The sequence below is a fragment of the Nycticebus coucang genome, chromosome 6 (assembly GCF_027406575.1).
Source record: "Nycticebus coucang isolate mNycCou1 chromosome 6, mNycCou1.pri, whole genome shotgun sequence".
Lineage (NCBI taxonomy): Eukaryota > Metazoa > Chordata > Mammalia > Primates > Lorisidae > Nycticebus > Nycticebus coucang.
In genome coordinates this window covers 77,817,896-77,831,564 of record NC_069785.1, presented here as the reverse complement: position 1 = coordinate 77,831,564, position 13,669 = coordinate 77,817,896, and the positions used below count along the sequence as shown (strand labels likewise).

The 13,669-nt window shown below is 48.8% G+C and overlaps 1 protein-coding gene across 3 annotated transcripts in view; it reads right to left on the bottom strand.

The window, feature by feature from the left end:
- PPCDC (phosphopantothenoylcysteine decarboxylase) overlaps positions 1-12,943 on the bottom strand; it is a 37,403-nt gene extending 24,460 nt beyond the window's left edge. For 2 of the 3 annotated variants that reach the window (XM_053596017.1, XM_053596018.1), the window contains exons 1-2: positions 12,879-12,943; positions 6,256-6,438 (exon numbers count right to left, since the gene is read on the bottom strand). In XM_053596017.1, the coding sequence (XP_053451992.1) occupies positions 6,256-6,438; positions 12,879-12,902 (207 nt within the window). In that variant the 5' untranslated portion in view covers positions 12,903-12,943. Of the gene's footprint in view, positions 1-5,521; positions 5,591-6,255; positions 6,439-12,878 lie in introns of all 3 variants that reach the window. The other variant, XM_053596016.1, reaches the window with a different exon arrangement.
- Between the last annotated feature and the right edge of the window lie 726 nt (positions 12,944-13,669).

Here is a 13,669-nt window from a genome sequence, read left to right as displayed (position 1 = left end):
ACTCAAGCTAGACCTCCCATTTGATCCTGCAATCCCATTACTGGGCATCTACCCAGAAGGAAAGAAATCCTTTTATCATAAGGACACTTGTACTAGACTGTTTATTGCAGCTCAATTTACAATCGCCAAAATGTGGAAACAGCCTAAATGCCCACTAACCCAGGAATGGATTAACAAGCTGTGGTATATGTATACCATAGAATACTATTCAGCCATTAAAAAAATGGAGACTTTACATCCTTCGTATTAACCTGGATGGACGTGGAAGACATTATTCTTAGTAAAGCATCACAAGAATGGAGAAGCATGAATCCTATGTACTCAATTTTGATATGAGGACAATTAATGACAATTATGGTTATGGGGGGGGAAACAGAAAGAGGGAGGGAGGGAGGTGGGTGGTGCCTTGGTGTGTGTCACACTTTATGGGGGCAGGACATGATTGCAAGAGGGACTTTGCCTGACAATTGCAATCAGTGTAACCTGGATTATTGTACCCTCAATGAATCCCCAACAATAAAAATAAATAAATAAATAAATAATAAAAAAAGAAATTATAAACAATGCTATCACAAATGTCTTTGTACATATGGTGAACGTCTGTAAACACACCTCACAGGATTTAATACTACGGGTGCATCAAGGGCTATGAACATTTATAATTTCTCTAAATACTGTCAAAAGAAAAAAAGAAGGCTCGGTACCTGTGGCTCAAGCGGCTAAGGCGTCAGCCACATACACCTGAGCTGGCGGGTTCGAATCCAGCCCAGGCCCACCAAACAACATGACCGCTGCAACCAAAAAATAGCGGGGGGTTGTGGCAGGCGCCTGTAGTCCCAGCTACTTGGGAGGCAGAGGCAGAATTGCTTGAGCCCAGGAGTTGGAGGTTGCTGTGAGCTGTGGCGCCACAGCATTCTATGACCAGGACGACAGGCTTGAGGCTCTGCCTCAAAAAAAATAAAAGAAAAAGAAAAAAGAAGAAAATATTGCCAAATGGTCCTTCAGAAAATTATTACTTTATACACCATATGAGCAGTGCCCTTTTCCTCACCCTTGACAACCCTGGATATCCTGATGTACGTTCTAGAAGCTATTCTTTCTCTCAGCCCAAAGATCTGCTAATTCCCCAGGTGGGAGGTTTTCGCTCCCTCTACAAATCTCCTTCCAGCTTTCAGTCATGCTGACACGTGTCCTGGCAAAAGCTAAAATGCTATCTGTCTTCTCCTTCCAAGTTCAAAGAATATGGGTGAAGGAGTTCAGGAAATGCTACCCCAGCATATGCCACTTTGGTGTGCTGACTGCTTCAAACTGAAGGTATGTGGGGGACAGCAGATGGAGGAAGGGCTTTTTTTGAACTTCCCTTATCTACCTGAAGAGCTCATGAATCCCTACTTGGGAATCTTATCAACCAGGGAAGACTAACTTATTGACAACCCCCTGAGACAACTTTTATTACCTGATGACTTTGAATAACAGGACAACCTTTATTCACCACACATTTCCTCCCCTCACCCTCTCATAACTTTGTGGCCATCACCTCAGAAGCCCTAAACCCCAATTTCCTTCTGTAGCTCAGTATGCTATTAGGCTCCAATCATCTGAGTTCTCATGGAGTCTCATATTTTGTGGGATTCTCATGTGTAGGTCCATAATCAAAAACGGTAAATAGCCAGGTGTTGTGGCCGGCGCCTGTAGACCCAGCTACTTGGAGGCTGAGGCAAGAGAATCACCTAAACCCAAGAGCTGGAGGTTGCTGTGAGCTGTGATGCCATGGCACGATATCGAGGGCGAAAAAGTGAGACTGTCTCTAGCCGGGCGTTGTGGCGGGCGCCTGTAGTCCCAGCTACTCGGGAGGCTGAGGCAAGAGAATCGCTTAAGCCCAGGAGTTGGAGGTTGCTGTGAGCTGGGTGAGGCCACGGCACTCTACTGAGGGCCATAAAGTGAGACTCCGTCTCTAAAAAAAAAAAGTGAGACTGTCTCTTAAAAAAAAACAAAAAACAAAATCAAACATAATCAAAAACGGTTTTTCTCTGAGCTCACAGGTTCAAGACCAGCCTGAGCTAGAGCGAGACCTCATTCTCTAAAAATAGACAAGCACTGTGGTGGGCACCTGTGGTCCCAGCTACTTGGGAGGCTGAGACAAGAGAATTGCTTGAACCCAAGAGTTTGAGGTGCTGTGAGCTATGATGGCACAGTACTCTACCAACGATGACGAAATGAGACCCTGTCTCAAAAAAAAAAAGTTTTATCTCCTGTTGATCTGTTTATACGTCAACTGAATCCATAGCCCTGCCAAGAGAACTAGAAAGAGTGGGGGGAAATCATTTTTCTGCTAACCTAAGGAAAGAAATTGAGCTAACAACCCAACATAATTGCTGCCCAATTATAGGACAATTATGAAATTGCAAAACCCCCTAAAGCTCTTGGGCCCCAGGACCTTCTCTCAAATTGCCTTTGATTTCTAGTCCTTTTTGCTCTCACATCTAAAATGTTCTAACACCAGTATCAGAAGAGGCCCTAGAGATGGATCACTGAAGTACCTGCCCCTCCTTCACTACACAGATGAGAAAACTAAGGCTCAAGAGAATTGACTTGCCCAGAATCCCAGCCTCAGAAATCCTCCATGCTCAGCCACCTCTGTTGGGGTATGGCTGCCCCCCTCCCATTCACCCCATCACTCATAAAAGTTCCAGGACTTCTTTGCTGATGGCTACTCTCCCTAACTGCTGGTATGTGAGGCTTGTGGAGAAATCCACCTCTCCGCATCACCCCTCACAGTTTCCCTGGTCTGGCTGCCTCCAGGTCAGCAGCTCTCCCAGGGTATCTGGACATACTGGACATTCAGGAGTAGTGTTGAGCCTGGTCTGCAGAGTCATCCAACTCCCTGCAGTCTACAACCCAGCTGCTCATTTGCCAGTCAAAGTCTGGGTGTACCTAAAAGGTCATGAAAGCCTTGAGCATGTGACCCCCATTACTTAGAAGGCAAAGAGCTGAAAGTGATTGTTTCAAGGTACAAGACTCCTCCTGGGGGTGATGCAGGCACAGGGGATGGGGAGATGAGCACCATCAGGGGTGAAGGGGAGTGCTCAGCAGAAAAGCCACCACTTGGGGACAGCACTAGGCCATCCAGTGTTTGCTTACCAACACCTCATGAGGACCCCACTTAGCAAGGCCACGCTTGGTGAGCTGTCCACCTGTGGAATGAAAGGGATGGGGCCCCCCACATGAGTAGGTAGACTGTGGCCTACAAACCATGTGGCTAGACCAAAGGACTTGGAAACACAAGGAAAGGTGCAGGTGAAGGCCAGGAAACACACACTGTGAGTGCTTTGGCATGCTAAACCTAGTTGTTGGCACAATCATACCTATTTTAAAATGACAAAGACAGGTTCCACGCGGTTGAGTCTGAGTCGGGGAGGCCTCCCTCCAAGTTCAGTGCCCTCTGGCTGCCTCACTCTAGCCAGGAAGGCAGAGCCAAGTCCTGCTCCAGACCTGGCCTGTCCCCTGGGGGCCTACACTAAAAAGACTGGGGTGGGCTGGAGAGGCGCCCTGCTCCAGGCAACCCTCTTCCTTACACCCCCACAAACACCGGCTGCGTGTGCTGGGAGGAAGTGGCGGGGTTGCCATTTCCCTCCGCTCTGAGGTTGCCCATCTGTTTCCTGGGATAGGACTCCCTGCCCCCATCCACCCCCAGTCCAGAAACTCACTTGCTCTGGGGTTCTGGGAAAGGAAACTGCACAACTCCCTCTCTCCCCAGGGGGTGGTAGCAGAGACTCAGTGCTGTAGCCCTTCTAGGCCTCCCACCTCATGGCTCTAGCTGGCCTGCTCCTACTGACAGTTTTAGACAGCACTGCTCCAAAAGCACAGCGCCCAGTCTCACAGCAGCTATGACTCCCCTCCCCCCCTACCCTGGCCTGGCTGGCATCTCTGGATAGCAGCCGCACAGACTTATCCCAGCCTCCAGGTGGGATGAGGTGGGGTGACTTTCTGGGTGGAAGTCTGTGGAAAGTAAAAAAACATGAAACACTTCCCAGCCCCTGCCGGTGGGCCCCACAGTCATCTGTGAGTAAGCACTGCCCCCTGCTGACAAGCCAGATGGCAGTCACCTTGGCCACCCCACAGTAGGTGCCCCACAAAAACCAGCACCTAGGTAATGCAAGTGGCTAAGCAACCTGTGGTTCTACAGCAAATGAATTTAAAAGAAGGGGCAAAACCACAGGGGCGAGGGCAGGCATGGAAGGCTTTTGGGTGAAGGGTTTGTACAGAATGTGAAAAAACAGAGGAGCAGAGAAGGCAGGGCACCCTGGCAAGGCCCAGACAAGCAAAGGCCACCAAGGCAGGGGATGAGACAGACCAACAAAGGGCCCTGGAGGCCAGAAGAGGAAGTGGGGCTATTGTCTGTCAGATTTCACACAGTACCGGGCTGTGGCCTGTCAGAGACTAGGTGCATAGCAGGTAAGTGGCTGGTTCGCAAAGGAAGCTTCATCTTCATTACAGCCGCTCCCCATTGCTAGCATCACCACCTGAGCTCTATCTCCTGTCAGATCAATGGCAGCATTAGATTCGCATAGGAGCACAGACCCTACTGTAAACTGCATATGTGAGGGGTCTAGGTTGTAGCTCCTTATAAGAATCTAATGCTTGATAATCTAAGGTGGAGATGTAATATGTTTGAATCATCCAGAAACCACCACCCCACCCCACTTCTGTGGAAAAATTGTCTTCCATGAAATAGGTCCCTGATGCCAAAAAGTTTGGAGACTACTGATTTAAAGCCTTGAACTGGCCAGGCAAGGTGGCTCATACCTGTAATCCTAGCACTCTGGGAGGCCAAGGTGGGTGAAGTGCCTGAGCTCACAGGTTTGAGACAGAGCCTGAACAAGAGTGAGACCCTGTCTCTAAAAACAGCCGTGTGTTGTGGTGGATGCCTGTAGTCTCAGCTACTCGGGAGGCTGAGGCAGGAGAATCTCTTAAGCCAAAAGTTTGAGGTTGCTGTGAGCTATGACACTACAGCACTCTACCGAGAGTGACCAAGTGAGACTGTGTCTCAAAAAATAAATAAATAGGCTTGGCGCCCATAGCACAGTGGTTACGGCACTGGCCACATGCATCAGGCTGGCAAGTTCAAACCCAGCCCGAGCCAGCTAAACAACAATGACAACTGCAACAAAAAAGACAGCCAGGCAGGGTGGCGCCTGTGGCTCAGTCGGTAGGGCGCCGGCCCCATATGCCGAGGGTGATGGGTTCAAGCCCGGCCCCGGCCAAACTGCAACTAAAAAATAGCCGGGCGTTGTGGCGGGCGCCTGTAGTCCCAGCTACTCAGGAGGCTGAGGCAAGAGAATCGCGTAAGCCCAGGAGTTGGAGGTTGCTGTGGGCCGTGTGACGCCACGGCACTCTACCGAGGGCCATAAAGTGAGACTCTGTCTCTACAAAAAAAAAAACAAAAAAAAAACAGCCAGGCATTGTGACAGGCGTCTGTAGTCCCAGCTACTTGGGAGGCTAAGGCAAGAGAATCACTTACACCCAAGAGTTGGAGGTTGCTGTGATCTGTGATGCCACGGCACTTTACCAAGGGTGACACAGTAAGACTCTGTCTCAAAAAAAAAAAAAATTAATTAATTAATTAATTAAAGCCTTGAACTTCTGCACCAATGTATAAAACTGATTCAAGTTGAGGCAGTCTAGCCAAGAACAAGGGGCTAGAGTCCCCAACTCCAACACATGGTGATGGCCTTTGGGCCATCTCTAAACATCTTGAAGGAGCTAAGTTTGAAACCAGAGTTGTGGATACCAGGGAGCCCCTGAAGGTTCAGAGCATTTGACTGACAGGAAACCCAGGGGATCTAACAAGGAGAAAAGAGCCACAGTGTTCAAGATGGAGAGAAGTGGGGTGGGGGAACCCAAGATGGCAAAGGGGACTGAGAACTTGTTGCATTTCTCCAGCCAGCCCTCCTCTACACAGGACCTCTTAGAACCTCAGGGTCACCATATGGGATCCCAAACCTTCTACTCACCAACACATCCTTTCCCAGTCTCCCCTCATGCTCTGCCCACATTATCTAATCTAGCTGTTTGTAACACTGTGCACTGGTCTCTATCTCCTGTGTCCCCCACAGACCAATGCACACAGAAGACCTCCATGCCACCACAACTAAGAAAAAGGAAACATCATGCACTGCAGAGAAATGGGCTGACCTTGGGGGTTGCGGCTCTCTAACACAAGAGGCATCCATGCTATCTAGTGATGATACTCACCCCAGGAATGTCCAAAAGCCTTGACACCAAAAGAGGCAACTTCAGGGCTGCGACACTCCCAGTGACACCCACAAGAATATGAAATTTTCTCTCCATCAAGGATACATCAGCTGAACATGAGGTCTTTGATTCCATGTAGGGTCCAGTGGCTTTGATCTCCAGGAGCCTGCCAGGATTTAGGATCTAAAAGCAGAACAAGGAGCACCTCGTTCATTCATGGTTTGACCAGAATGTGCTAAGAATCTTGTTAGGCCCGAGGCCAGATGCTGAGGTTGCTGAGGTGATCAGCAGTCCCAGCATCTTGGAGTCCTAGCATCTTTGCCATATATGGGCCAGTCACAATGCAATGCGGCAAGTACTGTGAGGAAGGGCTGCAACAGAAGTGCTGTGGCTGCCCAGAGTGACTGTCTTAGGAAGTGAGACTGTGTCACAGAAAAGATGACATTCAGGTTGAATCCTGAAGGACAAGCAAGTTTTTCAGATAGAAGACATAACCTGGGGGGAAGGAGCCGTGGTAGCAAATGACAAGGTCTAGAGGGCCTACCAGCCATCTTCTTCCCAGAACAAGTCATCAGTAGGTAATGGAGCTACATGCTTGGTTGAAACCTACCTGCCAGGGTTGGAAAAGTCCTACAGGAGACTGGCAGGGCTGGGAGGCAGGTGTGGCTTGGCAGTGAGGCTGATGGGTGATGTGGAGTGGGCAAAAGGCAGGAGGTAAAGCTTTAAGTCAGATCAATGCCAAAATGTCAATGGCAAGAAGGGCTGAGGAGAGGAGTTCTGGTTTCAGAAAGATGGCACTGGTGCTGGTACTGGCACTAGTGACAGTGTGGAGGGAGCCTAGGCTGGTAGAGAGACTGAGGAGCAAGAAGAACTCTGCAGTGGAGCAGGCTGACTGACCAAAGGATGTGGTAGAGGGGAAGGGTTCCAAAGATGCTCACAAGATGGAACCCTAGGCAACAAAGGAGTTTGGGTGGTCCAGGGAGCTGAGATTTGCCTTTCTGTCCCCATCCCTGTCCATCAGGCTGGATACCAACCTACAAATAAAAGCTCAAGAAGAGGCCAGGTGCAGTGGCTCATGCCTGTGGTCCTAACATTCTGGGAGGCCAAGGCAGGTAGATCACCTGAGCTCAGGAGTTCAAGACCAGTCTGAGCAAGAGAGAGACTATCTATACTTAAAATAGAAATCCTACTGAGGCAGGAGGATTGTTTGAACCCAGGAGTTTGAGGTTGCTTTGAGCTATAATGTCACCATGGCACTCTACCCAGGGCAACAGAGTAAGACTCTATCAAAAAAAAAAAAAAAAAAGAAGGAAAGACAGACAGACAGACAGACAGACCCAGGAAGAGAAAAACATAAAGAGCTATGGGCCACCCCATGAGAACAGCTGGTTGGTTTCTTCTGGCTCTCAGACGTTGCTACAAGTATGCACTTACAATAATATGGCTGAGGGGCTTGGCGCCTGATGGTTAGGGTGCTGGCCGCATACACTGGAGCTGGCAGGTTTGCACCCGGCCCTGGCCTACTAAACAAGGACAACTACAACAAAAAAAAAAAAACAGCTGGGCATTGTGGCAGGTGCCTGTAGTCCCAGCTACTTGGGAGGCTGAGGCAACAGAATCACTTAAGCCCAAGAGTTTGAGGTTGCTGTGAGCTGTGATGCCACAACTCTCTAACAAGGGCAACATAGTAAGACTCTGTCTAAAAATAAAAAAAATAAAAGATAACATGGCTCAGGGACACACCAAAACCTGCTCTCTGGCCGGCTGGACCAGAAAAACATATGTCATCAGCAATAACCACCCAGTGCCAATTATAGTGAGCAGTGGGTGAAGGAGCTGAAGAAGACACAGCCCCTGGCTCAGAGGGATCTGTACATGAGTTTGAGGAGGCAGGAGTCACACCCAAAATTGAGATAGGTCCCAATCTGGAGATGCACTTTTTGGTGATCACTCAATTTGTGCATCCCCCAACCAGCAAGCTCCCTGAATGTGTGACCAGGTCTAACTATCAACCACCAGTCCACTGTCAGGCGGCCCTGAATGTCTGCAGAATGAATAATAAATTGTACCCAAGGCAGTGTGGGGCAGTGGATAGAAGCCTGGCCCGGTCCATGGTTATGGTCCTGACCTGGTGTGTGACCTCAGTCCAGAGTTGTTCCCTCCCTGGACCTGTCTCTTCATCTGAAAAATACAGAAGTAGGGCCAGCTGATCTCTAAAGTTCCTTCCAGCAAAAACTTTCTAAGCCAATGCATGAAAGACAATGGCAAGGGATTCTCTGTACAAGACAGAAGGTCCTAGAAGATGCACAGGAAAAGGACAGAATCAGCAGGGAGAGGGAGAACCCAGGCAGACCCCAAGGAAGAAGTGCTGGGAGTTGTCCAGTGGCTACCTCCATGGCTGGGCACTCACAGGGACCTCCTATTCACTTGCAAGACCCTTCACTCTCTGGGGGCCTCTCTGCCCAGTATTTGCCTTCAACACTTAGGCACATACCCACGTGAGCTGAAGGTCATGTTTGGTTCTATTAGCCTCCTTATCCCAGAGGCCCAGACCCTTCTCAATAGCAGCCTTGTTTCCTAGAGCCAAATTTCCCAAATTCTACTTAGCAGCAATCTCAATTTCTGTTCCAGTTCAGGGCCCCAACTAGAGCCATGCGTGGCAGGAGTTAGAGAACTCAGTCTACCTCCAGGAACTGAAGAGTCCTGCTAGCAAATGAAAAGGTCGAGAGGGCCTACCACCTAGGTTCTTCCCAGAATAAGTCATCAGTAGGGGATGGAGCCACATTCTTGGTTCCCCCGGGAAACCCACCTGCCAGATCTCAAACCCTGATCCTATCCCACCACAGCTAACTGGCATAGAGAGATTTCTACAAAACCAGAAGCTGAATTTCATCCCTGCAGTCTCTCAATCTCTTCCACATCACGCTGCTCTCACTCATAGGGAACAAGTTATAAAAAGCAATAAAACTTAGGGCAGGGATTCACATTGCTTCCCTACAACAGATAATATAGCCCAAGATACACTATTTAGTCTCCTGGGCAACGATGGGTATATAGGTGTGTGCGTGTGTGTGTGTGTATGTGAAAGAGAGAGAGAGACACTTGAGGCAGTGAAGTTGGATCATTTAACCAACATTTGGAGACAAAGTCAAATCAGTCAATCTGAGAATCCCAAGGACAGTGACAAATGGCAGGCATCCTTTGTTTGCTGTCAAAGAGGATCAAGTTTCAAATCATTAAGTTGGTAACTCTAAGCAGATCCTGTTAGAGCCACCTATTTGCACAGGGAAACTGTAGACAGTAACTCACTTCCAAGGGTTCTGCTGGACTCACAGGAACTCTTGAGAAGCAGAAAGCAGGCATGCAGGTTATAGGGCTTAAGACCATGATTACTGAGCCTCAGGATCCCAGGGCACTAGCCATGCAGGTAAGCCACAACTAGAAAAATGGTAGCTTTTCTGTCCTTTAAAAAAACAGGGCTGGCTCGGTGCCTGTAGCACAGTGATTATGGTGCCAGCCACATACACCAAAGTTGGCAGGTTTGAACCCGCCAGGCCAGCTAAACAACAATGACAACTGAAACGACAACAAAAAAAATAGCTGGGCATCGTGGCAGGCGGCTGTAGTTCCAGCTACTTGGGAGACAGAGGCAAAAGAATCACTTAAGCCCAAGGGTTTGAGGTTGCTGTGAGTTATGACGTCACAGAGGAAGACATAGTGAGACTCTGTCTCAAAAATAAATAAATAAATAAAAATAAAAAATAAATGGGCGGCGCCTGTGGCTCAAGGAGTAGGGCGACAGTCCCATATGCCGGAGGTGGCAGGTTCAAACCTAGCCCCAGCCAAAAACCACAAAAAAATAAATAGATAAAAAATAAAAAGACAGGGCCAGACAGAGCAAAGAGCCTGGGCTTGTGAAACCTAAGAATCCTTCCCTGATGAGTTTAATTCAGAGCAGAAGTTTCAAGAATACCTGCCAGTCACAAAATGGGCAAAGGTGGAGCCAAAATAGAACCAGGGCTAAAGAAGGGAACAAAGTAGGCCCAGCTCAGTGGTTCCCGCCTGTAATCCTAGCACTCTGGGAGGCTGAGACAGGTTGATTGCTTGAGCTCAGGAGTTTGAGACAAGCCTGAGTAAGAATGAGACCCATTTCTAAAAATAGCCAGGTTTGTGGTGGGTGCCTGTTATCCCAGATACTAGGTAGGCTGAGGTAAGAGAATCACTTGAGCCCAAGAGTTGAGGTTGCTATGAGCAGTGACGCCACAGCACTCTACCCAGGGTGACAAAGTGAGACTCTGCCTCCAAAAAAGGGGGGGGGGGCAGGACAAGGAAATCAACGTCCAACAGGGCATAAGCACAGCCTAACACAGAAAAGATGAGGGATTGGGGCCTAGGACAAAGCAGAAGCAAACAAGGGAAATGGGTGAGGGGGTGGATAGGGATACAGGATCCATTTAGAGCCTGAATGCTTTGGCCTAACATCAAAGCCCCTCACTGCTGGCCCAGGCTTTGGCTCTAGTCCCATCTCTCTTACCAGTTAACAGTCTATCCTCTTTGTCTCAGAAATAACAAACAACTTGTAACTCCCCAGAGTGTCACCAGCACCAAAACCCAAGACAAATTAAAAGGAGTCCCTTGACACAGAGACCTCTTTCCCCTTCTCCTAGGAGAAGCTAGGAACCCTTCAAGGAGAGTTCAAGGCCTTGGGATCCTAACAACCTACTCTCCACTCAGACTAGAGGCAGGCATACTTGACACTGCTGCTCCCGGAATCCCAATGAGGTACCCTCCCCAGGGCCACATGTAAGGAAGATATATAGTCAGCCCTTCATATCTAGTATCAACATCCATAGATTGAAAATACAATAGAACGTCTGTAAGTTGACCACCTAAGGGACTGTAACAAACTGGTCAACACACGGAGGTGGTCAATATAAGGAACTAGGTCTACTGTACTGATATGTACCTGCAGTGCGTGTCAGGTCTATGAAAACTAAGTCAACTTAAGGCGATCAATGTAGGGAAGTGGTCAACTATGGACAGTCTACTTTATTTAAAGAAAAATATTATAATAATGAAAACATAAATAGGGGTGGCCCCTGTGGCTCAAAGAGTAGGGCGCCAGCCCCATATACCAGAGGTGACAGGTTCAAACCCAGCCCCAGCCAAAAACTGCAAAAAATAAATAAATAAATAAATAGGCTGGACATGGTAACATGGGCTCATGCCTGTAATCCTAGCACTCTGGGAGGCTGAGGTGGGTGGATAGCTTGAGCTCACAAGTTCAAGACCAGGCTGAACAAAAGTGAGACCCCCATCTCTACCAAAAATAGAAAAAACTGAGGCTGGGCGGCGCCTGTGGCTCAGTGAGTAGGGCGCCGGCCCCATATACCGAGGGTGGCGGGTTCAAACCCAGCCCTGGCCAAACTGCAACAAAAAAATAGCTGGGCGTCTGTAGTCCCAGCTGCTCGGGAGGCTGAGGCAGGAGAATCGCTTAAGCCCAAGAGCTGGAGGTTGCTGTGAGCCGTGTGACGCCACGGCACTCTACCCGAGGGCGGTACAGTGAGACTCTGTCTCTACAAAAAAAAAAAAAAAAAAACTGAGGCAAGAGGATCGCTTAAACCCAAGAGTTGGAGGTTGCTGTGAGCTAGGATGCCATAGCACTCTACCCAGGGTAACAGCTTGAGACTGTCTCAAAAATAAATAAATAAATAAAAATATAAATAAAACAATATAAGTATTTACATCACATTTACATTGGCTGAGGTATTATGAATAACCTACAGATGATTTAAAGCATACGGAAGAATGTGCTTAGGTTATACGCAAATACTGTTATTTTTATATAAGGAACTTAGACATCTGTGGATTTTGATAAGTGGGGGTCCTGAAACCAAGCCCATGCGGAAACTGAGGGACAACATATTACACTACACACACGCTACCAGAGATGTATATAGTGGCTGAGTATTGCTACCTCCCAGACACTAGGAGAGAAGTGGAAATTCCAAGCCCTGCTCAAACATACCCACAACTTGCCCAACTTGAAAATCTCTCCTGCCCATTAACTAGCACCTGCTTCCAACTACTGCAAAGGACAGCACGAAGTTCTTTTCTGACAAAATGTGGCCTCATTCTAATTTTTAAATGCCATGCAGCCCTTTTAGGAGGGTCTAGTGTTAATTCCAATATCCTATGGTTTTCCTTTTTCTATTGAAATAGTTTCTACTTTGAGCAGCCCCTAATCCTTTTTGGAAGCAGATCATGACTTTTTTTTTTTTTAAGGTAAGTGGTACGTGTGAGGAGCTTAAACTAGATCATATGGCACTGGACAAAGAATCTAAGAGCAGCACAAAGTCGGGATGAATGGGCAAATCCTCTTCTCAGGCTCGAGGGTCCCTACTGCTCCTGGGGGGCTTCACTCGCATAGATAGGAAACTGGGGTCCCATAAACTGCACAGTCCACTACATTTGCACATACACAGCGGAGAGCAGAGCTTCACGGGCACAGATAGAAAAGGAACGGCACCCGCTAACACAGCAGCGGACCTACAGTCGTAAGCAGAAGTCCCTCCCGGCCGCCCTGCCGCGAGGACTCAGCATCCGAAACCCCTCCAGCTCACCAAGGCCAGGCGCGTCTCGGGCATCCTCCAAATATCGCGGTATCTGGACAGCCCCTCCCGCCGAATCTGACTGGCGCGCAGCCTCACGAGGCACCTGGAAGGCTGCGTGATCGCGCGACCTTCTGGGAGTCGTAGTACATCTCTCTGCCTCCTGGGAGCTGTAGTCCACTGAGCCGGGGTTGGGGGGCGGGAGGGGCAAATTCCGGAGAAACTTTGTATTTCTGGGATTCCACCAGGAGGGCCTGGCCCGTCACACAGATACTGCTCTTTGCTCTGAAGACTTAATACTGAATATTTACCTCTTCTGTTTCAGATGCACAGGATACAGAGACAAATCAGACTTGTCCCTGCTTTTGAGACAAGCTGGGACACAGAAAATCACAGGATAAGGTCCACCATGAGTAAGCAGAGGGGACTAAGCAACAACTCCGGGCAGGAGGCCCTCTCAGAGGAGTCTCATTTGAGTGAATCGTGAGGTGAGCCAGTAGTTTAGCTAGACTTAGAACATTCCAATTGGAGGGCACAGCATTGGCAAAGAGAAAGCGGTGGGAGAAAGGACAAGGGTACATTCCCCTCCCTTTTCCTTCCCAGGCATTCCCGCTCCCCCCTACCCCCCCACCCCCACTAGCCTTTGTGTTCACTGAAGCTGCTCCACCGTCAGAGCTGGGGTGGGGCCTCCTTGCTCTACCTTCTAGCCCTTGCTGCAGGACCTTCCCCCCTCCTGGAAGCTGATCCAACTAGTTCTTCTACAGCCTTCTCAGGGAACTTGGACCTTCCTCCTCCTAAGGCCT